Raw genomic sequence first — 24374 nt, 5'->3', positions numbered from 1 at the left:
GCACAGAGTGGGAGGCTGGTTTAGTTCCCAAATTGTGGAGACTGGCAGAAACATGACAAACAGAGAATCTGGCAGGATCCCACATCTGCTTTCCTGCTCATACCATTTTCCCCTTCCAAGTAACAGCATTCACTCTGGGCAGCTGTAAGGCTGAGCAGAGGCGAGTTATGGAACAAGGAGTCAGTAAAGGGAGACTGGCCCACTGCTCTTCATGCTGTCTCAGAACCCTTCTCCAGATAGGCCTGAAGTTTGTCACCTGTATAATAACATGTTGCAGCTCAAGAGAAAAAAAGGAAATAAATTGCACTATGTAGACTTCTTACCTCCAGAACCTGTGCTTAGTCATATTGAACCTTAGCTTTTCTACTTACTGGCTATGGATCCACAAGTAGCAGTCTACAGATGTCACAGTTTAACCCCAGCTAGCAACTAAGCACCACACAGCTGCTCGCTCATTCCCCATGTGCCCCCCACACCCCAGCCCCCTGCAAAGTGCCAAAGTGAGAAAACTTGTGGGCTGAGATAAAACCAGTTTAATAATTTTAAAAAAGAAATAGTAACAAATTGTAAGGAAAATAACCAGGACAGAGAAAAATAAAAACTAAAGACAAGTGATGCAAATGAAAGCAATTTCTTACCACAAACCAACTAATGCCCAGCCAGTCCCTGAGCAGCAGCCCCCCCGCCAACCTCCCCCCTAGTTTTACTGCCGAGCATGAGGTCATACAGTCTGGAATATCCCTTTGGTCAGTCGGGGTCAGCTGTCCCAGCTGTGTCCCCTCCCAACTCCTTGTGCCCCCCCCAGCCTCCTCGCTGGTGGGGTGGGGTGAGGAGCAGAAAAGGCCTTGGCTCTGTGTAAGCACTGCTCAGCAATAATGAAAACAACCCCGGGTTATCAGCACAAATCCAAAATGTAGCCTCATGGTAGCTACTGTGAAGAAAATTAACTCTATCCGAGCCAAAACCAGCACAACAGCTCATAGCCACTGGTCAGAAATCTTACATTGTAGCACAAGCTTAAAATTGTAACATACCAGTCTTTGCCTTCACAAGAGAATACTCAGAGGCTTTAAACCAAAACTATTCTAATCCATATCAGAAACGTTGTACAAATACACAGGTTATATTTGAAGCAGATAGCAGCTCTCACCTAATTAAAATGTCTGCTTTTTGAGGTCCTGTATGTAAACTCTGCCCTCTCTCTCCTCTCTTGCAGACCTTGCTTGTCAAGGTATTCTTCACTCCGGAGTCTAGCAGGCTGATTCACAGGTGAATGTTATTACTCTTCCATCACTGACACAACTCAGGAGGTTCTAGCAAGCTTTTCCACACCAAAAACAAACAGCGAGTTTGATGTAAATAAGTTTGCAATAATAGCAGAAAGGTGGAGGAAGCTGTCAAAATCTTGCTATGCAAACCCAAATGACCCTGCTTATCATTAGCTTCACTCCACCACAAGCATGGATAGCCACGCCATGAGCATCTGCCTTCTCCATACTGGGTTGACACTGGTCTAGGTGGTGTTCTTTTTTTTCAGCAGATAGGCTTGCCCTGTGAATGAAGGCCAGCTCTCAGCTGGCCAAACGTGGATTCAATATTATTCTTACCATTCACCCTCTTTATTTCATCCTCCAGGCCAGAACAGTGTCAGTTTAGAGAAAAGTGGCTTAAGGACATAATTGAAAATAAAAGAATCCTCATGGAAAGACTTACTGTCTAATGAACAGTTCCAATTCACCATCACCACCGCTCTGTTGGTATTTTGTGGAGAATCAAATAAACACAATGAAGAAAGAATGGTTCTTCCTTATTAGCATTTCTACTTTGCAGATACATAAAAAGCATTAAATCTGTGCAAAAATCAACTATGGCCTGAAGTGGCAGCTGGCTTTAAATGATGGTCCCTTGCAGGTATGAGTGGGTATGGCTGGACAGAACCAGGTTCCAGACTCTATATGGGAAGAGGCAGCTGGGCTGGACTTGCTGTTTGTGAACACCACGTCTGCAGAACTCAAGGGAAACACATTATAGGACTTTTTATTTTCTTCACACAAACATACAAGACATCTCTGCTGCCAAAATTACCACACAGAGATCTAGGGGAACAAAAAAAAAAAACCTCTAGAAAACACTTTTTTTCAAAAGCATTTGAGGAAAAGAAGGCTAAGGGAGGTGTCTCTGGCAATATGCAGTTGAATCACAGATAACCACCACAGAAGCACTACCCAGAGTAGGCCTCTGAGTACAGACTTTAAAGACAGCCATGTAATATTGCTGAAACAGACCAAATTAAAATACCACAGGAGTTAAAATAAGGTTTTTATCTAGAACACTTCCATAGACAAAAGAATTTCAAATAAATTGAATGATACATCCTTGTTACCACCTATGTACATCCAGGGTTCCAATCACTGCACCCCACTGCTTTGATACCTATGTATAACATAGGAAAAAAAGAAGCAAGCAACTTAGTTCTTCACCACGGGCTTTGGCGGATTGAAGATCAGACCCTCCTATTACTGTTACTTTATACCCCAGTTGCGATCTGCTTGCTTTAAAGTAACTAAAGCCCATCTGTATTAAATTACAAACTCATTTCTATTTACAAGTCTAGTTTGAACCACAAACCAACCTCAACTGTTTTGAGAAAAAAATAAATCTAAAAGACTTATGAAAAAATACCTAAGTGGACAGTCTTAAATCTTAAATGGGAACTTGGGAGTTCCTTCATTTTTGCTACTGTTATTAGTAGCCTGCTTCTAATGGCCAGTCGACTCTGATTAATCAAAATAAAGGGAAAATTGCACTTATCAGCATCAGGTAACAAAGCCCTCCCATGGAATCCTTCTGCTTGTCCGATTCAAAGCGAGCAAACAACATTGTCACCTCTAGTCTTCCCTGCTTGTTCCTGCCTTCCCTGCCTCGTAGCCTTTCACTTTATGGGGATTCCTTGCAGATGGTGAAAAAAATCATCCAAGAAAATCTGACAAAAGTAACTGTTTCCTTGATACAAGTAATCCACTCCTGAGGCTTGGCCCTGTTGGGTGAAAGGCACTGCAGCACTTGCAGCTTTTTTCAAATCATGACCGGAACAGGTTAGCTGCTGCTTGGTAGAATCTACAGCGTACAGTTCAAATAAAGAATTATTTTTCCTCTTTGCCCTTTGTCTTTCTGTAGACCATCTCTCGAAAGCTTGCAAGGATCTTATTCTCTCGTTTCCTCCTCTCCTCCTGGTTGAAGGATGCCAGAGCTCTCTTTTCATCTGCGCTGTAAATCTGGTTCTCTTTACGCAGACGCACAGCTTCCATTCGGCGATGTCTGCAGAGGAGAACATTGTGTACATCAGCAAGGGCCAGGGGATGTAATGCCCCGTCACGGCTTCCACCCATCAACTGGCCTGAATGTTTTGAGGGACTTATAAATAAACCCACACTACAGAATCCAAACTGCACGCAAACCCTCCCAGGAAGGAGCGTGGCAGAGCAAGAAACTGAATTCTGGGGGTGTCTGCTCTCAGGCAGTCAGCTGGAAGCCCCACCTAATCCCAGGACGTCAGCTGCCAGCTCACCAAAATTTAGGTGAAGTTCCTGTTGAACTTGGAGAAAAAAGTGCAGCCAACCTCTCACACTTTGATTTGTCTCCCACTGAAGAGCCAGCACATCACCACTGATGTCCAAACACACCACTTTTGAGCCACCTGACACAAGCATCTCCTCATTTGAAACACAAGATAAGTATATTACATGGAAAGAATTTTTGCTCTTGAGGAGAACGTATCCTTAAAAACCTCACCATCTATAGCAATAGGGGGTTTAGCGTAGATTATTAAAAGCACACAGAGAACCTTCTCTTCCGTGCTTTCGACTAGAGCTTGGAAGCAGTTTTCCAACCGGCCAACAGAGGAAGCAGCTCTTGAAAATTTAATTGAACCTTTACCAACATCAAAGCCATACCTGCTGCCACTCATGACATAACCAGAGCTCTCAAACGATGCGATCTCTTCACTGGTCAAGCCGATTTCACCTCTCCGGGGTATACGTTTTCCTGCTTTTACATACTCTGCCATTGCTGCACCTTCACCGGGCAAGAGGGCATGTCCATAGCTTAAAATAAAATAAATAAAAAAAAAAAAAAAAAAAAAGACACTGTTATTTCAAGCAGTCTCAAATAGAGAGAGCCTGAGCTAAACATCCAGCTTCCCTCCTCACTACTTGCTACAGCTGCATTTTTAAGCACTTTCTTAGTCTTTCCCACACATTGGCCTGTTTCTTCCTTATGGCTAACACTAGCAACAACATCTTAAATTACCAATTGTATCTGTTCTGATTAAACAGTAATGAAAACACTATAAAGTCACAATACTGCAGAGCCTTAGAATAAAGGCATCTTACAATTGATTTTCTAGGAATTGAGGCAAAAAAGCATAAATCAGACTTTTCTGCCTGAATTCAGGCCAGGGTAAAGGCTAGCACTGCTAGCACTTCCGTCTGTGAGTTTCTGGCACAGCATTTCTCTCTGATACATGCCACATTGTTACAACAACCCTTTTGAACAGTAACCTTCACGCTTGATTTACTTGATTTGATCAAAGTACCCTTAGAGCTGGCTACTCACTTCAAAGGCCTATCATCCTGAGATGCATGAGTTTTGGGTGCTTCTGGTCCAATCAAGCTGTCAGCTTCTGTATTTTCTGCAGCAATCAAATAATGAGGAAGATTAATATTGTGCCCATTGTTCTTTGTTATCGGAACAGTTACACAGGTCAGCAACACCTAACAAAGAATTCACGAAAAGGACACCAAGAAGTTTCAATCCAAGTTTAAAGCCAGGTGAACCTACTTGATCTCTCAATCCAAAGATCTTCCCCTTGAAATGTTTCATCATCAGAATCTTCACTACTTGAATCGCTAGATTCCTTCCTGCTCTTCTTATTTTTCTTTTTCTTATACTTCTTCCTGTAATAAAGTCAAGGAAACATGCTATTTGCCAAAATTTAAGATGAAAGAAAGTGCTTGGAATCATACTCAAGTCATTAGTTTCTCAAGGCAACTTCCACCTATGGGAAGACGGGCTGTCTGCATACAGACTGTTGTTTCACAGAAAACGCTTTACAGCAAAGCAAAGACAAAATATGCACTTTTGTGCCTTTCATATAGCGTTAGAAAGTGGCTCCCTACATTTGCAGCAAGTTTGCTACGCTGCGTGGTTCTGCAGATTTACAGAAAATTCATCAAATTAAGATTTCTCGACAGCATTTATAGCCATAATTACAAGAGTGCTCAGCCTTCCTCGCTATCTGCCAAGAAAGCGGTGCTGCCCTCTAGTCAAAAGCAGATAGAATTACACACAACAACCTGGAAACTTACTTTCTGTTCTTTTTCTTCTTCTTGCTTTTCTTTTTATCTTCATCTGAAAAAAGGAAAGTGTACATATTATCAAAACAGAAATGATTAGTTATCATTAAGTAGTTTACTGCATTGTGAATAACTAACTGAATGCCTTAATAAGCACCAGAATGCCTTAGTACACAGCTTCTCAGACGTGATTTGTTTAGGTACCAAATAATACTGACAAAGTCTTAGTAGAAAGCTACCTGCAATATTGTTCAATATGAGAACATGTTGAATGTATCTCTGGCATGAGACACCCAGTGAATGCTAAATTCAGAAATCCTGTTTCTTGAGGCCAGAACACAAGCACTCAAGGAAAACACACTGCAAACCCAGCAAGATGGTGAAAGAAAATACCACCAGATTGATGCTGCAGCTCTGTAATTTCAAAACACTGCAAGCTTTCCTGGTTTCAGCTGGGACACAGTTAATTGTCTTTCTAGTAGCTGGTACAGTCTATGTTTTTGAGTTAGGTATGAGAAGAATGTTGATAACACACTGATGTTTTCAGTTGTTGCTAAGTAATGTTTAGTCTAAAATCAAGGATTTTTCAGCTTCTCATGCCCAACCAGTGAGAAAGCTGGAGGGACACAAGAAGGTGAGAGGGGACACAGCCAGGGCAGCTGACCCAAAGTGGCCAAGGGGGTATTCCATACCATGTGACGTCGTGTCCAGTATATAAACTGGGGGGAGTGGGTGCGGGGGGATAGCTGCTCGAGGACTAACTGGGCATCGGTCGGTGGGTGGTGAGCAGTTGCATTGTGTATCACTTGTATATGCCAATCCATTTATTATTACTACTGCCATTTTATTAGTGTTATCATTACTAGTTTCCTCTTTTCTTTTCTGTTAAACAGTTCTTATCTCAACCCACGAGTTTTACTTATTTTCCCGATTTTCTCCCCCATCCCACTGGGTGGGGGGAGAGTGAGTGAGCGGCTGCATGGTGCTTAGTTGCTGGCTGGGGTTAAACCATGACACAAGCATGCAACAAAAGCCAGAAGCATCACTTTGCCTTCAGAGGAGCAGAAGGAGAGCTCTCATGCCACGCATATTAGCTAAAACTCTCTTTTCTTACCACTGGAGTTCTGCTCAGACTCCGACTCACTGTCGCTGTCCTCAGAATGTTTTCTGCGTTTTCTTTTGGATGCCTTCCGCTTTTTCTTCTTTCTTTTCTTCTTCTTTTTCTTTTTTTCCTCTAGAATGTTTTTAAAATACAACATTAGAGAACAGACAAAGATCATCTAGCTCCATATGTATTTCCCAATCTTCCCAAAGCAACGCTCTCCTTTGAACCGGAGCCCACCACACTCACTTCCACCCGTCAAAGCCAGTGAATCTCCTGCAAGTAACAACAGCAGATTCTAGACTTTGGTAGCTTCCCGTTTTCAAAACAAGCTGTGTAAGGAATGCAAAATACCTTCCGAGCTGGAATCTGAAGAACTGCTCTTGGATTTTGCTTCTTCATCTTCTACCGGTGTATGCTCATCGGAACTGAATAAAAATTAAAGTTTGCTATTTAAAATCTATTCTGTAGCATTCAAGATCAAAGGTACACACATGGCCAGACACACGCTTGCAGGTTCTGAGTCGATGCTGGCAACAGAATAAACTATTAAACAGCTAATTTGCAGCATGGGAACTCCTTTCAGAACCACAACACTAAGGTCACCTGATCTACAATGAATCACATCTTGCATAATTGGGATGTCGGAATTATTTGGGACAAAAAAAAAAAAACCCAAAAAGAACAGAAAAGTAATAACCGCATTGTGTTGATTCAGAAATCAACTGACACAACGTGAATTGCGGCAAAGGGACTAACGTAGGGACAAGACGTTTTTGTAAATTAAACCGACGCACAACCAGTATCATACAAACTGGAAGGAAAGAAGAAAGCCTGTGCCTTACTCGGGGTCAGGAACCTTTGGCGACAGTCCCCAGACTTCAGGTGCGCCCAGTTCCCCAATTCTCTCTCTCTCATTGAGCCTCCTGTAATGGAAAACACCTTCACCAAAGGCCCGTGTGCGATCGCCAAGCCCATAAACATTTCGAGTCCGGCATCTGTCACCGGTTCGAACGGCCTCAAGCAGCCACGCTCGGGAAAAGAAACAACCAGCGGCCTGGGAGGCCGGACGCGAACCTCCGCGCACCGCGGAGCCCCGGCGGCTAACGGCCGGGGCACCCTCCCAGCGGCTAATGGCCGTCAGCACCCTCCCAGCCGAGCCCCGGCGATGCCCGCCGCCAGAACGGGCCGGAGGGGCTGAAAGCGCCGGGCAGCGCCGCCGCACCGGGACGCCAGGCCGGGAGAGGGCCCTGCAGAAGCGGGCCCTGCAGAAGCGGGCCCAGCCGCCCGGCACCCTCCCCTCCCCGGGAGCGCCGGTTCCTCCGAGCGGAGAGGGACCAGGGAACCGGCACGACGGGCCCTACGGAACGCGGCCCGGGGCCGGCGCTCGCCTCTGCCGCAGGATCTCCTCCTTCTCCTTCTCGTAGTACTCGGGCCAGGCCTTGCCGTGGTGGTGGTGGCCGTGGTGCGCGGCGGAGCGCGGCCCGCCGGGGGTCCGCTCGCGGGAGCGGGACCAGCTGCGGCTCCGCCGGTGGCTCGGCCGCTTCAGGCCGTTGCGCTCGCGGGAGCGGGACCGGGAGCGCGACCTGCGGCCGCGGCGTTCGGGGCTGGCGGCCGGCGGGCTGCGGGAACGCGACGCCGGCGCCATGGCGGCGGGGCGGGCGTTGCCGATGAGCCGCTTCCGGGCTGGGCGGGACTTCCGGCGCCCTCCCGTCCGGGGCGGTGGTGGCGGTGGCTGCGGCGGGGCGGAAGCGGAGCGGAAGCGGAGCGGAAGCGGGGCGGCCCCGCCCGCGGGGCGCACCGCCCCACCCGCCCGTGCGGCAACACGGCGCCGCGGCGGCGGCGGCGGCGACGTTCCCGGCGGCGGGTCCCTTTGTGCTGCCGGCGGCGGGACAACGAGCCCCGCGGCGGCCGGGTCGGGTCCCCCGGGAGCCGAGCGGCCGCCCGGCAAGCATGGACGTGCGGGCAGCGGCGGTGCCAGGTAAGGCGGCGGCGGCGGCGGTGGGTGGCGGCGGGGGTGCAGGCCCGGCCCCGCGGCCGGGAGCTGTCCAGGGCGGCCCCGGGAGCAGCACTGCCCGGCGGACAGCTCACGGCCCGCCCCCGCCGGCGGCGAGGGGTTGGGGGGCGGCGGGGGGAGGTGAGGCGGAGAGTCCCCGTTACTCACCCTCCGCCGGAGCCCGCGGGGCGGCGGGGGTCCCCCCTTCCCCGGGCACCGCTTGGTACCTTCACGGCCGATTTTTTGGAAATTAAAAAACCACGGGAGGTCCCGGAGAGGCCTGGCACGGTCTCGGTGGCAGCACGTAAGGAGCAGGCGAAACAGCGGCGATCTGGGGAGAAAATGAGACGCGTTCTGTATGAAGATCAGACGCTCGCTGTCCTTCTCTGAGCGTCCTTCCCCTGCAGGGTGCCAGGTTTGGGCACCTTGCAGCGGTGCTTTCTTAAAAAACAACCCGGAGTTTCTGCTCTGCCCTGGGAAGTGCAGCGTAACATTGCTGGGCTCTGGCGAGGCTCCGCATGAACGGGGCATGTCAGACGGCTGCTCCATCCCGGAAAGCCCATGTTGGTTTATGCTGTCTAGAAAAGATGTCGGAGTATGTCAGTCTCTTTTCCACAAACGAAACGCTATTTCAGTTCCCAAACCTATCACAAGCAGCCTAAAAAATCTGTAAGAAGGAGGAAGCCTATTTAAATTGTGTGTTATCTTGGTGCATGTAACCACATGCAGAATGGGGACGGACAAGATGTTACCGGAGGCTGGCATATGTGTATGGTGTTACTCTACCCGGTGTCTGTCCGAGGTATCTCCCTGCTGTGGAGCTTTCTGAATATTTTGAGTATCGGGGACTACTGCTTGCCTAATTAAACCAGACAAGGCTATCTTGTAAAAGGCTGCTGTTTTGATTGGCGGTATGGTCATTTGAATGAGACAGCTGGAAGTGGCTGTATTTTTGCCAGCTGAATCCATACTGCCTGAATCCAGGCTCAGTGACTTTGTCTCTCTGAGCTTGCAGTCTCAGGAAGAACCTGAAACCTAGAGTGATCCGGAGACTTAGCGGCCCGTATCCACGCTCTCCTCACAGGCTGCCCCAGTTTGTTTACCCCTGTGGTATGTGAGGTCAGATGTCCCCAGGAAGAAGTCCAGGCCACTATGTGCTCCCAGCACTGGTTACAGGAGGTCATGCCACCAAGCCCCGAGAGAGACCGAAGCTGCTGGGCCAGACACGTAACATAGGGACCTGTCCACGTGGCAAGTAGATGTACCCCTGAGGCCTTCGTGAGGGCGCGTGGCCTTCCCTAGCTTCTCCCCTGGGGTTCCCCACAGCCAGGGCTCGGGGCTGCCCCAGAAAAGGGGTGGAAGACCCTGAAATGTGGCCAGCGGCAACGTTCTGTGCGCTGGAGCCGGGGTCTACCGTGTGCTGATGTGGCCTGGCAGGGAGGCGAAGAGCAAGGGGGTTTCAGAGGCACTGAGCACTGCAGCGCTCAGCACAGCTCACAGCTGGCTACCAGCCTTTGGTAGCGCTGAGGCAGCTCTCATGATACAGCCACTCATGTCTGCACCCGAGGGTCTGCCTTGGCCAAATGACGACTAAAACATCTGCCTCTCAGGAGCATGCGGCCCCTCTGTTACTTACTATTGTAAAGTGGTTTGAAGTATTTTTATACACAGGTTATACAATGCACATACATGCAGTACGTAACAGCACCTAAAACAACTACTGTTGTCAATGAAAAGCATCACTGGACTTTAAATTTGGTTATGTGAGGCTTTAAATAATGGGATTGACAGGAAAAATACTCTCTGAAAATTCCTCAAAGCACAAATAGTGGAAATTGGTATTTTAGAGTCCTTCAGAAGCAGTGGTATTTCATCTGAAATTCCACAGTGGAATAATATTTCTGTCCCTAAAAGTAGCCTTAGCTAGGATAACTGTTGCATTTTGATTTTACTGAAGGCCCTAAGGGAAAATTCACTTTCCTGTTTATCAAATTTAAATTATTTAAATGTAAAATACATTTTTTCATGACAGAGAATGCTTCTTTGTCTCTCAGATTTGTCAAGTCTTTAAAAGAATTTTCTGTTCCCACAAACTGTATTTTTAAAAAAGAAGAGAGCTCTTCAAATTGTTTAACCGAAATTTTGTCACTGAATTGCATATTTTTTTGTCTTCTCACAAACGCCTACATATCACTTCTTTAAATTTGTACTTAGTATTTTCAAAGCCTCCATCCCAGAGGTTTTTTGGATCACTCCTATGCATCAAAATAAAAGTTGCTATTGTGTCTCCTATCTATTTTTCAGTTCCAAGAACACCACGTTTAGGTCTATGTTCTAGAAGTTTCTTGTCAATATCTTAGATAAAACACCTCTTTTCATTTGTCACTATGTAACATTTTATGGGAGTCAAATCACCGACTGCTTTCGAGGCTTATAAAAAAATAAAAGAGGAGGAAAAAATCCCCCAAAACTAAGAGGTGCACGCTAGACAAAAAAAATATTCACACTGAAATTCTGGATTTCGGTGCAGGAGGACTGAGTGGCAGCTTCAGTAAAATTTGTTAAGCTGGTCAGAGCATTAGCTCTGCCCTGACCATGGCAAGGTGACAGTGGAGTTCAGATTTTATACCTGATATAATAAGTTGCCATAGGGAGAAGCTTCTGCTAAAAGGTAAAAGTCAAGGAGGTGGTGCAACTCTCACAGCTAGACCAGCATCTTTTAAATTAGCCAGCATTTCTGTGCCGAAGGGTAAGCAGTTCAAACCTGATTTTTAAGAACTGATGATGCTTCAGGAGCAGGGCTCCTTCCAAATCAGTGCTTATCTTTATCTGTAAATTTTCCTGTTATTTAGGAATGAGATAGGCAATGAGGGGAATAAAACTCCTTAAAGCCAAAGGAAGAAAGGCTAAGAAATGGTTTAATTTGGACCATCAGACATTTTTGGAGGAGGAAAAAAGAACACTGGATTATACATTATGAATTAAAACAATTATAGTGTTATTTTCATTTAATATGACCTCCTCTGTGAAAATTACTAAGAACCTAAATCAAAGGAGAAAACTTAATTGAAGGGTTATATGAGGAAGAAAAGCCTACCTTTTCCGCCAATTATTCTTTTCCATTATTCTTCTTCACTCAACTCTCTGGAAAAACCTGTAAATAAACAGAAACCGGCTTTGTAACATTTCAGATCTGAAGGCTCACTTCAAAAAGGCGCTTCTGCTACTAGCTATACAAATACAGGGAGCATGGCAGGTGATTTTCTGGCTAGAAGGGCTCACAAACCTGGGTGGGACCATTTCATTGCCGATACACGCAGTGAGGGATTGCAGTCATTTGTGCCAGTCAGTGACTGTGGCCTGTTAATGTTTTTGGTCGATCTTGATAGAAGGACGTTTGTTCTTGGCAAAGTTTTTGAATCTTACGAAAAATCAAGAACCCCCTTGGTTCAAGTCCACAAAATCCGTAGGAAAAAGAAAAGGAACAGATCAGTAACTGAAGATGAAAAATATCTTTCATGATCTCGGTGTTCTTTGAGCATTCACGGACAGCTAGAGTTTCCAAGAGAGCTCATTGTGGATACGTCACTTTGATGACCACATGCCGAATGTGCCGAAGGCCGCCTTTTATTAAAGGACTTAGGTCTGTACAGCTCCTAGCGGAGTCTAACACATGCCACTGTGGTGCAAAGAATACGAAACACGCGATCCTGCAGCGCGAGCGTGGGTGTTCAGGTTTAGGTTACAGGAGATTTCCTCGCTGTTGGGTGGAGGTGCCAGCTGAGTCAGCCGTTGGCAGAGCAGCGCCAGCCCGGTCCCTGCCCCCAGGAAGGAAATGAGCCGCAGTGGGAAATAACCTGCTGCCATCACATCTCCACAGCCTTATCCAACGGGGTCGGACGTAAGGCAGGCGTTGGGGGGCTTACTGCGAGCTTCGCCTGGGGCGAGGAGAGCGGGACAGGTGGGAGCCTGGCAGGAGCGGCCAAGGCCGAAGCGAGGCCTGTGTGCTCGGCCCTCGGCTGCCCAAGGTCCCCGGTGGAGCAGGGCCAGGGACGGGCGAGGTGCGGAGCCCCCCCCCCCCCGCCATCGCCAGTGGCCAACACACAGGGCCTTGAGGCCTGTAACCGGCCCTCGGTGCACCTGAAGGCGAAGGGGCGGGAGACCGACCCGGGCGTTGCAGCCCCAGGCGGCCTCCGGGAGCTCCTGGGAGCCGCCGACCGCCTCAGCCCGCTACACCGGAACCGCGACCGAGGGAGGGGGCTCCCGGTACCGGGAGAAGGGTGGCCGGGGCGGGGGAAGCCCACGGCGGGCACGGGCAGAACACGCCTCGGCCGGGCCCACCTGAGGCCCCCTCGCCTTGAGGCGGCCGGAGGACCGCCCCGCCCCGCCCCGCCCCGCCCCGCCGTCCGGCCCCGAGCGCGGCCGAAGGTTCCCGAGGCCGTTCGGCTCGGGGAGCCGAAGAGTGACGAGGGCGCTCGGGCGGAGCGCGGCGGCCCGCAGGGGAGGGCAGGGCAGGGCGGTGCAGCGCCCCCTGGCGGCCGCGCAGCGGGGGCGGCGCCCGAGCCCGAGAAGGCGGCGGCGGCGGCGGCCGGTGCCCGTTGTGCGGCGAAGGGCGGTGGGTGCTAGCGGCCGGAGCGCAGGTAACGCGGGCCCTCGCCTTCCTCCTCCGCGCCGCGGGCTGCCTTCTCCCTCCCGCCGCCGGGGAGAGGTGGGGGGGGGCCGGCCGCGCTCGCCTCGCCTCGCCTCGCCTCGAGCAGGAAGCGGCGGCGGCGGGCACGGCCTTGGCCGCGCGGAGGCGGCGGCGGGGCCGCCCGTCACCGCCGCCGGGCCGCTCTCTCCGGTGGTCCCCCGCCGCCGCCGCTCCGTCTGACTGAGGCGGGGGTCGCCCGGCCGCCCTCGCCCCGCCCGGGGAACCGGCGGCGGGGCCCGGCGGCCGCCCGCGAAACACCTCCCGTGACGGTGCCCTCCCCGCGGCGGCGGCGGCGGCGGCGTCTCCGCCTCGAAACGCTCGTTTTCATGGTAAACTTAACACCGGGAGCTGCGGGGAGGGGGGAACGGAGGGGTTGGCCTTGGAGGAGGGAGAGCGAGGAGTCCCCCTTGCACCGCGGCCGCGACCGGAGCGGGGAGGCGGGCGGGGGCGGGCGGGGCGATCGGCCTCGTCGTGTGGTTCTGCCCTTTGCAGGCGCAGGGGAATAAAGTTTTGGGAGTAAAACGAAGGACTTGGAGCCTTTCCGTCGCTGTTCGTGTGGGTCGGTGTTGGTTTTTTTGCATCGGGGTGGGGGGGGGGGGGGGTTGGGTTCGTCGAATGGGATCGATGGATTAGTTTGACTTTACAGATCATTTTTGTTACCGTGCTGACGCGGTGTCTCGGTTGCAAACACAAAGCAACCTTGCAAGTACATGAGGAGGGGTGGGGGGGGGGAAAAAAAAAAAGTTTCTTTTTCTGGGCAAGGAAGTGAAGTATCAATAGCATTTTCATTAACCTCGGTTGACTGGTAGCATACAGATGCACAGATTTTGTTGTCCTGCTCATAAATAATAACCTGGATGTTATCGGGCTTTCTCATAACAATTTACGGAGTATTTTCACAGTTAAAAAGAAATCTCTAATGACGTTTAAGGCCTTTTGAGGCACCCGAATCTCACATCTTCCCGGTTTTCAAATTTACCTTATTCGCTGTTGAATCAGCTAAGCAGTTGTTTCTCTGTTCCTCACCTTGTAAGAATAGAGGATACATTCAGAATTGCACATACCTTGCGTAGAAGGTGAAGGGACAAATAACAATAAGGATCAAGTTTGCAGAGTGCTATAGCATATAAGCTTATGAGTAGTATCTCAGATTTGGTTTTTCGAAAGAAGGAATAAACAGTAAATGTGGGAATATCATGCCGTTAAAACCGTAAATGTGTGCTTTCACTGATTTGATGCCTTTTTCTTTGTAGGAATGGAGGGGAAAAAACTGATTTCTGCAACAGACACACAGTATTCTAGTGTGCTCCTTCAGTCTTTGAATGAACAACGTGGCCACGGACTTTTTTGTGATGTTACTGTCATTGTGGAGGACCGGAAATTTCGAGCTCACAGGAACATCCTTTCGGCCTCAAGCACATATTTTCACCAGCTTTTCTCAGTGGCTGGGCAAGTGGTTGAACTGAGCTTTGTAAGAGCAGAAATTTTTGCAGAAATTCTTAACTATATTTATAGTTCCAAAATAATCAGCATTTCATCCGATTTACTTGATGAACTGATTAAATCAGGGCAACAGCTGGGTGTTAAATTCATAGCTGATCTGGGCATACCTCCGTCTGAAGGAAAAAACATGCCAAGCGAGGGCAAAGATGGTGCTTCAGAAACTTCAACTTCTAGTCCAGGTCAAAAGGACGCTGAAACACAAGTACCTGTAATAAGGCCAGAGTGTCAAGAGGTAACGGATGGGATGCCGGTGATAACACAATCATTCTCTTTACATGGCATAGAATATGAGACTACAAAAATTACAGTGAGTGATTCGGATGATGAAGATGATGATGTAATCTTTTGCTCTGAGATTGTTCCTCCAAAAGAATGTACTAAAGATAAAAATTCTGCAGCCCAGAACCAGCCTTGCCCAAGTCCAGCTGGAGTTGTTTCTGACCAAAAATCAGGTGGTAGTGGTGGCTCTCCCCATTTGACGAGCACCACAGCAGCTCAAAAACTCACTTTGTCTGGCAGTCAGCTAAGCCCAAACCAAACACAATCAAGTGCTGAATCACTTGTCTCTGGAACACCGCAGCATTTGACTCCCAATATCATTGTGCTAAATAAGCCTCTACTTAACTCATCGCTCAGTGCCAGCTCCTTGCATCAAACACATGTGACCCCTACAATTAATTTAGTTGAGGAGAACCAGCAGCCATCTAATAATGGCTCCTTAACTGAAGTGGAAACAACTGCTGTTGATGATGAAGAGACTGTTGAAGATGATGTGGATATCATTAGCTCCTCTAGTCCTGGTTCAGTCAGCAGTAGCTCTTTGGTTCAGCAACCTTCTGTACCCAAAGCAGCAACCACTGAAGGATCAGGTGTACAGAAAAAAAAGGTTGTTACACTTTCACAAGAGCCATTTTCTAAACCTGGAGAATTTAAAATAAAAATCTCAGATGTCCTTACTGGAAACAACAAGGAATTAAGTTCAGGTGTAGCATCAAAGCATGTGGCAGAAGGGCAGAAAATCATAACGTTAGATACAGCAACTGAAATAGAAGGCTTATCCACAGGCTGTAAGGTTTATGCGAATATCGGTGAGGATACATACGACATAGTCATTCCTGTGAAGGGTGATTCCGAGGAAGGCGAAGCCAAGGCTGATGAAACACCTAGAACGTCTGGTGGTGATTCTCCAAACAGGAAACGCATGAAAGTGAAGCACGATGACCATTACGAGCTCATAGTGGATGGAAGAGTCTACTACATTTGTATTGTGTGTAAGAGATCATATGCATGTCTGACCAGTTTACGGAGACATTTTAACGTTCATTCCTGGGAGAAGAAGTATCCATGTCGATATTGTGACAAAGTTTTTCCTCTTGCAGAATACCGTACAAAGCATGAAATTCACCACACGGGTGAGCGAAGGTACCAGTGCTTGACGTGTGGCAAATCTTTCATCAACTACCAAATTACGGCCTCCCACATAAGATCAGTTCATAGCCAAGACCCTTCTGGAGATACCAAGCTTTATCGATTGCATCCTTGCAGGTCTTTGCAGATCAGACAGTATGCGTACATTACTGATCACTCAAGCAGTATACCAGTAATAAACGAGGGTGGAATTGTTTATCGTGTTGGCACAGGGAAGGATGGCACTGAAGGAACAACATCTAACCCTCCAGCCAAACAAATTACCTGGGATGACATTTTCATTCCGCAGGGAAATGAAGCAATTTTTAAACAAAATCCATCAGAGGGAAGTACTGAATTTGAGTTTGTAATACCAGAATCTTACTGAAATGCATTAAACGCAGGAAAAAGGATTCAGCGCAGAAATACTGCAGCTGTTCTAAGTGAACTGTTAAAATCACTGTAAAATCAAATGTTAAAGTGAAAACAAGTTAACTTGTTCTACCAACTCATCAAGTGGTAGCACTTAGATGGATCATTAGTAGCTGCAAGCGATTTGTGGAAGCAATTCATCTGGAAGTTTACTTGAATAAAGAATAGGACATTTCCAAGGAGCTGGCAGTGTTTTCTGGTATGTTAATTTTGATCAAAACGTGGGGATTTGGAGCTTGAAAAGGTACAATTTCTTCTGAAGAGCTAGAAATCTTTCTTCTAAAGTAATTGAGGTAATTCCTGTACCCATACTTACTATGTAAACCCTTTCTTTCATGTTAGCACTTTAATGCTGAATTCTGTTTAGATGTTAACCAAGAAAACAGTAAGATTTTTCATTGTAGTCTCTTGAATATGGAACCATTTAAAAAAAAATAATCTCAGAACTCATACTTATTTTTGTGAACAATGCATTACCAAAATAACTGATCCAATAGTTTGGAGTAGTGTATTTTTGAATTAGCATCTTAGTTCTGCTTTTATAAGCACTATGAATCATCTGTCTTCATGCAAATAGTCTTGCCAACAGGAGATACTCAGTTAGGGCTAACTTGAACAAACTTTATTTATACTTGGCAGTATGGTGAGCAGAGTATTCAGTGTCTGGACCATTGTATTTTGCTCTTTTTACAATGGAGGGGAAAAAACCCCCCACCAAACCCACAAAGCTCAATAGTGAAGAAGATTAGAACACTTAGGAAGGAGAAAATTTTGCCTTTTCAAAGCTTGAGGAATAATGTTAAGTTTTCTTACTACTGGAAAACATGCCAGTAGTTAGTTTGGAATAAAGTGCTGTTGCTTTTTTTGCCCTTCAAGAAGAAAGGCTTCAGTCTGGTATTTCAAAAAAAGGTAATATGATAAAATTAATCTTTTTTTTTAGCTGAAAGCTTTGAAATTTGCTTCTCAAAACTATGAAATAATCTAAGTGCTGTATCAGTTTAGCACCAAGACTGCTGAGGATCTTGTATGCCTATTTGGCTAGATCTTTAAGTGAAACAGGGATTTGGATTTCATACGCACACACGCACTCACACATTCACACACACACACGTGCGCACAGACACACACGCCCCCCTCCCCCGCTTTTATAGGGTGTGGAAGCATGAGGACTAAACCAAGAATCAAAAAATACCCTCCATCCACCGTAATCCAAAGTATCATTTTTCTGCAGTTGACTAGCTGTCATCTATTTTCAGTTTTGGGTTTATTACATTGTCCTTTTTTCTCCTTGCAACTGGCACATATTTAGGCACTTAGAAGATAAATTAGATGTCCAACTTGAACAGGAAACAGTAGATCTGAGAAAAAACAAACAGCTGTTTACAGGAGTCATAGTTTAGCATTTCAGATTTAGCAACTTGTTGAATTTTTGTAAATGATGATATGAAAACTGCTCAAGTTCTAGAGGTGACTGAGAAAGATTGTCGTGCATAGTACTAGTTAGTTATTGTAACCTTTCATTGCTTAAATTAGCGTTAAAGGTTTTTCTTTTCATGTTTTAAGTAAGCATCTTGATCCTATGATCTTCAGGGTTAAGGTTTTAGACATAATAGTACTCTAGACAGAAAGACATTTAAATGGTGAATGGTTCAAATACAACTTGAGCTGTAAAAAAAGGGTACCAGAAATCTGTAGAAGTAATGACGGGAGAAAGAGGAGGATTTGTTTACCTTATGCATGTAACACTCAGCACTTCTGTTTTGTAGGCCAAGAACACAATGTACATGATTATTTCCAGATCATATTGCAGACCCTTTTGAATATAGTGGGGTGTGCTTTCAAATGTTACAGGTTGGATGTTAGTGAGGTGGCATTTCAGCAGTCAAACATAATCCTCACAAGACATAAGTATTGATTGTCTGTATTAGCAGAGGTAGCTCTGACGTAGCTGGCTGCGTGCTATATTGAGACTTCCTGAACTTTTTGACAAGAAAAATACAATGTTATTTTTGTTACTGACATGACACATCTGGAATTAAGAATATGTTGCAAAGTGTACCTTCAGTAATGAACATAATGGCTATCAATATTTGCTGCTGATGTATTTAAAACCTTAAATTAAACTGTGCCTACTAAAGGTCTCTTTTTGGAGGAAAACTGGAATATTAGGGCTTTGTAACTATTTTTGCTAGAAGACTCGTGCTTGCATGTGTCTCAGGGTCTTCAGTTTTCCTTGGAAGTGATTTTTGATATCCAAAGTCCAGAGGTCATGTAAAGCATTTTTTTTTTAATTTCACTTCCAGTATTTATTGGTTTGGAAACATGTTAAATCCATTCTTGTAAAACTTTTTATGGGGCCATGAGCTTTTATATTTAGATTTCTGGCTATTGCACTTATATTTGTTTTTTTGTTTGTTCTTGTAAACACTTAGCTTCCAGTTTAACTTAATGAAAAACCTTATGTAAATATTAAGAAATTGGCTTTGGGGTAATGGAAGAAAAAGATTGAATCTGAAAAAGCATTTATATAAAAACTAAAAATGTCAACAGAGTATGGTAGCAAACCTCTCAGTCATTTATATGGATATAAAAACATTAACGGATCTGCTGCAAAATATGATAATGGTGGCTGCGTCCTCACTGTGTGGTTTCTTTGGGGATTCATACCATAGCATTCCAGTATGTGAATTAAACAAATATTGAGATAACAACTGACTGCTTATTTATTTTGTACTGTTAAGGCATGCAGCTAATAAAAAGATGCAGAAGCTGACGACTATATACATTGAGTTCTACAGCTATTGCCTAGGAGCTGTTCCATGTGAAACATTTATCATTTTTGCCAGATCTGTAATGTATATAGTTGTACAGTCTTTCCTTAACATACTTTTTAAAGTTGTGTTCTACTTTTCATTAATCAATTCTTGATATTAGTTCTTAGAGCTTTCTATGGCAAAAATAAAAAAGTTTAATTCTAAAGATGGATGTAGCATATTTCTTTTTAATGACAACTTCAACTTCTACAGTCTAACATGTTAGATTACCGACAGTTTGTAGCTTCCTTTTCCAGGTCTTTGGGAATAGCAGGGAACCCTGTGGGGTCGGGGAGGTGCTTTTATTTGGGGCTTAGGTTTTTTTGGTGGTTTTTTGTTTGTTTGTTTGTTGGGGGTTTTGTTTTTTGTTTGTTTGGTTTTGGTTTTTTTTTGTTGAGCATTTCCAAGAAAGCAAATTAGCTGAAAAACTCAACTGTGTATTGTGACCTGAATGTTGTGATAGACGCTTACTCTCAGAATAGGCAGAGCTGCTGTGGAACAGTCTGTCCAACTACTACCCTACCATCATTGCAAATGAGCTAGAAATCAAGAAAAACATACGTAGTGACCCGTGCAACGCATTTCAGCTAGCTTACGGCTAGGGCTCCACTTACCAGGTTGCCGACTAGTTATGATTTGGAAGAGTGAGGTTGTTGGTGAACCATGGCTAACGTGGAGAAAATTAGTTACTTTATGTAGACTTCTTATTACAGGTAAGGAATGCAAATTAATAAGTAACATACCAAATGATGTTTTAGATGCCTTTATCTCCTTGGCATAGGGCTTCCACCTACTTCTGCTAACATCAAAGAGCAGCTGACGTCATCAGGACAGAATTAGGCCCAAAGTAATACAGCAAACATGAAAGTAAGTAAAGGAGACATACTGCATTGGCTGGATTATTCGCCTCTGTGTTAAGCAAAAAAATCAGCATTAATGACTTTACAGTGACTGAAGTCAGGACACCCTGTTACGTGGGTGGAACTGCAGAATTATGAAGTGTAGGGGCATCTGGAGCTTTTAAAACAACTTAAAAAAAGGTGTCTCTGGCTAATCCTGGTAGAAACACCAGTTTCCAATACAGCAAATGCAGGTTCTTGGGTTCATTTTTTGGTTTTTGTGTTTGTTTGGTTTTTTTAAATGCATGATGCTATTATACTAGAATTCCTCAACTAACATTAAAGATGCTTGGAAAACAGGAAAGTTGCTAAAATGTAAAATGCAATTTATAAATGTTTACAAAAGTCACACAATTTTATTTAACTTTGGTAAAGTAATAAAAGGGTACATATGAGTCACAATCTTGACATTCTCATAAGAAATGATGAATATACAGTGCAGAATGTTGCATTTACATTAAACGCTTAGTTTTACTCAAGCAGAAGGAAATGGGTAATCAACAGAAAATCCCACCAGTTATTTTTTAAATGTGAAAATGGACTTGTCCTTTTATAGTGAATTTAAAGCAGCAATGTAATTTCTCTTAAATATTCCTTAGGAAAAAAAAAAAAGATAATTTGAATATTTCCTAAGTTTAGTATTTGTCAGCTCAAAATGAATGACATGGTCATTTCCTAATTGTTTCTCTGCCACTAAGTTATGTTCCCCTCATGAGTTTTAGTCCTGTCCTGTAGTGTCCCCTAGTCCTTCTAGCCCTATTTAGTTGACAGGCACAAATGGTTGAGTGTGTGTGTCAGAAGTGGAACAGGACTGTTAGCTTTTATTTCAAAGATGGAGCAGTAAAATGTTTTCTGATACTAAATTCATGTGCCCTTCTGATTCTAGTTTCGTGGGGAGTTTTAGCAGGAGAAGTACTGTCTATTTTGAAATTACCCATAGTCTCTTTATCACGATTTAATTCAGGAAAATGTAATATAAAATGGATGGCGCCCTAGTATAAAAGTTTATTTCCACTTAATTTACATACACTACTGCTTTAAATCCCATGAGTTGTATTCCTTTCTCCAGCCATTTATTTTTCTTTGTTACTGGAGAAAAGTTATGCTTGCTTCTGGATAAACAGTGTCATCCTTCAGTTTATTAATATACTGAGTAGTATTTGACAGTGGAAATGATAAGGTTAACACATAGCCTAGCCTAAAGGCTTTGCAAATGCATAGGACTAAAACCAGCATTATAAAGTGTGAGTGTACTTCAAAACGTGAGATCAGAGACTTCAGTGTTTGTTTTCCATGTTGACAGTATTTCTTTTACTCTAAAACAAAACAAAACAAAAACAAGTAGAGAGATGCCACAGTTTAAAATCCAACTGGAATCCCCACCTCCCCCCCAGCATGTATTCCACTTTTAGATTCCGAAAGCCAGATTTAGCTTTTAGGTACCTTTTCGTCTGTATCACTTGAAAGTAAAGGTAGACAATTGAGGATTAAGGTCAACAATCTGATGCCAAGGAAATTAAATCTTTAGGAAATGAGTGAAATGTCAATACCTTATTTTTATCCCTGAAGTAAGCAGTTGAGAATGCTCAGGGTGAGCAGCTCAGATCTGAACTTTGTCATCTGAAATCACTTCCTGGAGTAGAACCACACTTTGCAGGACAGTGTGTCACGTAACAAAGCTGACCTTCTCTTTTTATGGAGGATGCATGCAAAATCTGTTGGAATCTAGATCAATCAGCACAGTCATTGGCTGAAGACTAAATGAAAGTCACAATAATAATTGCAAATTCCTATCAGTTTCATCCTATATTACAGGGTGTTGAATTTTATCCATGTGAGACTTACATCTTGGAGAACTAGTAGTGGATATTCCTTATGTGCAGCCCATAATACAGTTACTAAAACAGTGCTTATTCAGGGTGCTGATTCAGTCCATTAAAAAAGTTAAAAGTACAAGCTTAAAAAAAAAAAATCCCAACCAAACAGAAAGGAAGAAGAAAAAAAAATGTTTTCACTGCACTGTTTTAGTGACTTGTGGACAGTTTCTGATGCTCTTTATAGGAATACAAAGAAGATTTAGTCAGTGCAATCACCCAAACTGTTTGACTTCAGCATTACTTACACAGAATTCAGAGAGAGACAAGTCCATTTCACCTTCCACCTTAAGAAGCATCCTGAAATAAAAACAGCTTGCCTATTAAAGCTTTTCCCGTCAAAAAAGCAATATTCCGATTGTTTTGCTGGACATACATGAAAAATATCCTATGACGTTTTCATTAACACTAAAGTTTGAGACACTGTTGTGGTTCCCTCCAAGATTTTTCCAGTGCGTAGGCTGTAACCAACCAACAAGTGACAGGAGCTAGGTTCTGCAGCCCCAAAGAATCCCAAGGCCAAACAAAACAAGCATCAAGTCGAGGTGTCTGCAAGCACCCTCACCTTAAAGAGACTGATACTCTCCTGCAACTATCGATCTTGGCTACCCTTACTTCAGCTTGGCACAAGATGGAGTAAGGCAGACCAGAATCTACCATCTGTGCTGTATCGCTTTATTAAAAACCAAGGACTGCATGAACCTCGCAGTAAAACAAGGAGGCTGGAATTTAGGTCACTTGCTACTCACCAACACTGCAAAACATCAGCAGTATGTCCCCTTCCTCATATTCCGTTGTTAAACCTCTGAAATAAGCCTCGCAAGAAAGAACAGTCCAATCTAATATTTGTATTTGCAATTATCTTCTGTATCTATCCTCCTGCTCCCTCCCACAGTAAAATATAAATACAAAATGTTCACAATTATTTCAATGGCAAATATTTTTTTCTTCTTTCCCACATTCTTTACGGTGTATAAGGTGGTGGCTTTTCAAAAGGTGGAAAATACGGTGGCGAGTAACGAGGCGGCGCATTAGACGACCACATATAGCTGGGAGACGGCGACACTGACTGGGGGTCATCGGAGAGGCCAGAAGGAGTGGAGGCTGGAAACATGCTGGAATGCTGCAGGGAGACAGCAAGAAGGCTGTAATGTAACCACTTCTTAATGTAAAGGACCCTGGCAAATTGATACTTCATTACCAAGTGGTGCAAGATTAGCATTTCAAGGTTCACTTCTGCAAAACATATGTGCATACAAATAAGTATTCAAGTAACTTGTTGCATTCAAGGTAAGCACAGCTTGTAACAGTTTTGCATAATGAGACTCCTTAGACCTCAAACTGAAGAAGGCATTAAAAAAAATAAAAATCTCTCTCATCACTTCTGTGTACCTACTGCACAGAGGCCAGACAACTGAAAACTGATGAGTCTCTCTCACATCTTGGGTTTCGCACATCAGCCAGTAGTAACAATTAACAGGCTGCAGATAATTTGTTTTTACACTACTTTTTCTCTTCATCACAAATAAAAAGCATCTAGAAACTAATGATAACAAAATAATTTCTTCCTTCAGTAAGTAAAAAGCTTGAAAAAGCGGAGAAACAAAATTCGTGCATGCCTGAAGATTAATTTCTGCTCTCCAAAATACCTTCCTTATCAAAAATACCTTAGGTCTAAAGCCTGAAGTCATATGGCGCTGGCACTGTCAGAGACCTGCGCACAGGCTGTGTCCTGTCCAGAAACAGGCCAGACAAGTAGGCAATGAAATAACAGTCGCTTGTGTTCGCTCCTCTGGCCGCTAACACACCGTGGTTTTATCCCCGATGGCCATGCTGAGCCCTGCGCTGCCCACCCAGACCCAGCGGTGTTGGAGGGCGCTCGGCCCCACCGCCGGTATCACGCACCCCTGCACCATCCCTGGGCTGCGGGCACGGACTGCAAATCCCAAACGTGCCCGGTTTAAGGCCCCGGCAGAGACGGAAGCGAGAGGAGGATCGGCGCTGTGCTGCAAAAGGGGTGCGGGAGTTTTGGCGAGGGTCCCGTGGCAGGGGCAGCGAGGCCGAGCTGTACGCAGTGAGGACAACGTATGAGGTCAGAGGTGACCACGTAGTTTTACCTTGGTGGGTGGAGGGATGACGGACTCCGCAGTAACGGCCGGTTGTTTTCAAACAGCGCCTTTTCTGTGCTGCTCCCCTAACACCAACCCGTGATGGTTTATTAAGCGGATACACCCACGAAAGCCCAGCCTGCTCCTCGAGGACCTCGCAGAAAGCCTCACAAACCGTTCCCATTTCGAACAACAC

General features: G+C 45.2%; 3 protein-coding genes and 1 long non-coding RNA gene across 13 annotated transcripts in view; 1 reads left to right on the top strand and 3 right to left on the bottom strand.

The window, feature by feature from the left end:
- Positions 1-520: 520 nt before the first annotated feature.
- On the bottom strand, positions 521-8118 carry NKAP (NFKB activating protein). The gene is made up of 9 exons (XM_049827840.1): positions 7848-8118; positions 7302-7382; positions 6811-6884; positions 6469-6588; positions 5367-5409; positions 4840-4955; positions 4615-4690; positions 3954-4103; positions 521-3318 (listed from the first exon to the last, which is right to left on the bottom strand). Exons 1-9 carry the CDS (start codon positions 8102-8104, stop codon positions 3144-3146), a joined length of 1092 nt encoding a protein of 363 aa, XP_049683797.1. The 5' UTR covers positions 8105-8118; the 3' UTR covers positions 521-3143.
- A 168-nt stretch (positions 8119-8286) lies between these two features.
- The window catches only part of ZBTB33 (zinc finger and BTB domain containing 33), a 74172-nt gene continuing 58084 nt past the window's right edge, over positions 8287-24374 (top strand). Inside the window, exons 1-4 of one of the 6 annotated variants that reach the window (XR_007509505.1) lie at positions 8287-8437; positions 14396-16683; positions 20079-20164; positions 23049-23121. Coding sequence is in view for 3 of the 6 variants with exons in the window: in XM_049828074.1 (XP_049684031.1) it covers positions 8410-8437; positions 14396-16440 (2073 nt within the window). In the remaining 3 variants the exon portion in view is untranslated. Of the gene's footprint in view, positions 8438-13021; positions 13093-13305; positions 13472-14395; positions 19464-20078; positions 20165-23048; positions 23127-24374 lie in introns of those variants that run through there. The other 5 variants (XR_007509506.1, XR_007509504.1, XM_049828074.1 and 2 more) reach the window with 5 other exon arrangements.
- On the bottom strand, positions 8448-12730 carry LOC126050327 (uncharacterized). Its single transcript, XR_007509507.1, has 3 exons — positions 11739-12730; positions 11550-11606; positions 8448-8783 (listed from the first exon to the last, which is right to left on the bottom strand). It is a non-coding gene; the product is annotated as an uncharacterized LOC126050327 (long non-coding RNA).
- TMEM255A (transmembrane protein 255A) overlaps positions 22730-24374 on the bottom strand; it is a 28185-nt gene continuing 26540 nt past the window's right edge. For all 5 annotated transcript variants that reach the window (XM_049828085.1, XM_049828083.1, XM_049828080.1 and 2 more), the window contains one exon: positions 22730-23193. In XM_049828085.1, the coding sequence (XP_049684042.1) occupies positions 23035-23193 (159 nt within the window). In that variant the 3' untranslated portion in view covers positions 22730-23034. The remainder of the gene's footprint in view (positions 23194-24374) is intronic.

This window comes from Accipiter gentilis, chromosome 24 (genome assembly GCF_929443795.1).
Source record: "Accipiter gentilis chromosome 24, bAccGen1.1, whole genome shotgun sequence".
Taxonomy (NCBI): domain Eukaryota; kingdom Metazoa; phylum Chordata; class Aves; order Accipitriformes; family Accipitridae; genus Astur; species Astur gentilis.
The sequence above is the reverse complement of the archived record's forward strand: the minus strand, read 5'-3'. Positions and strand labels throughout refer to the sequence as shown.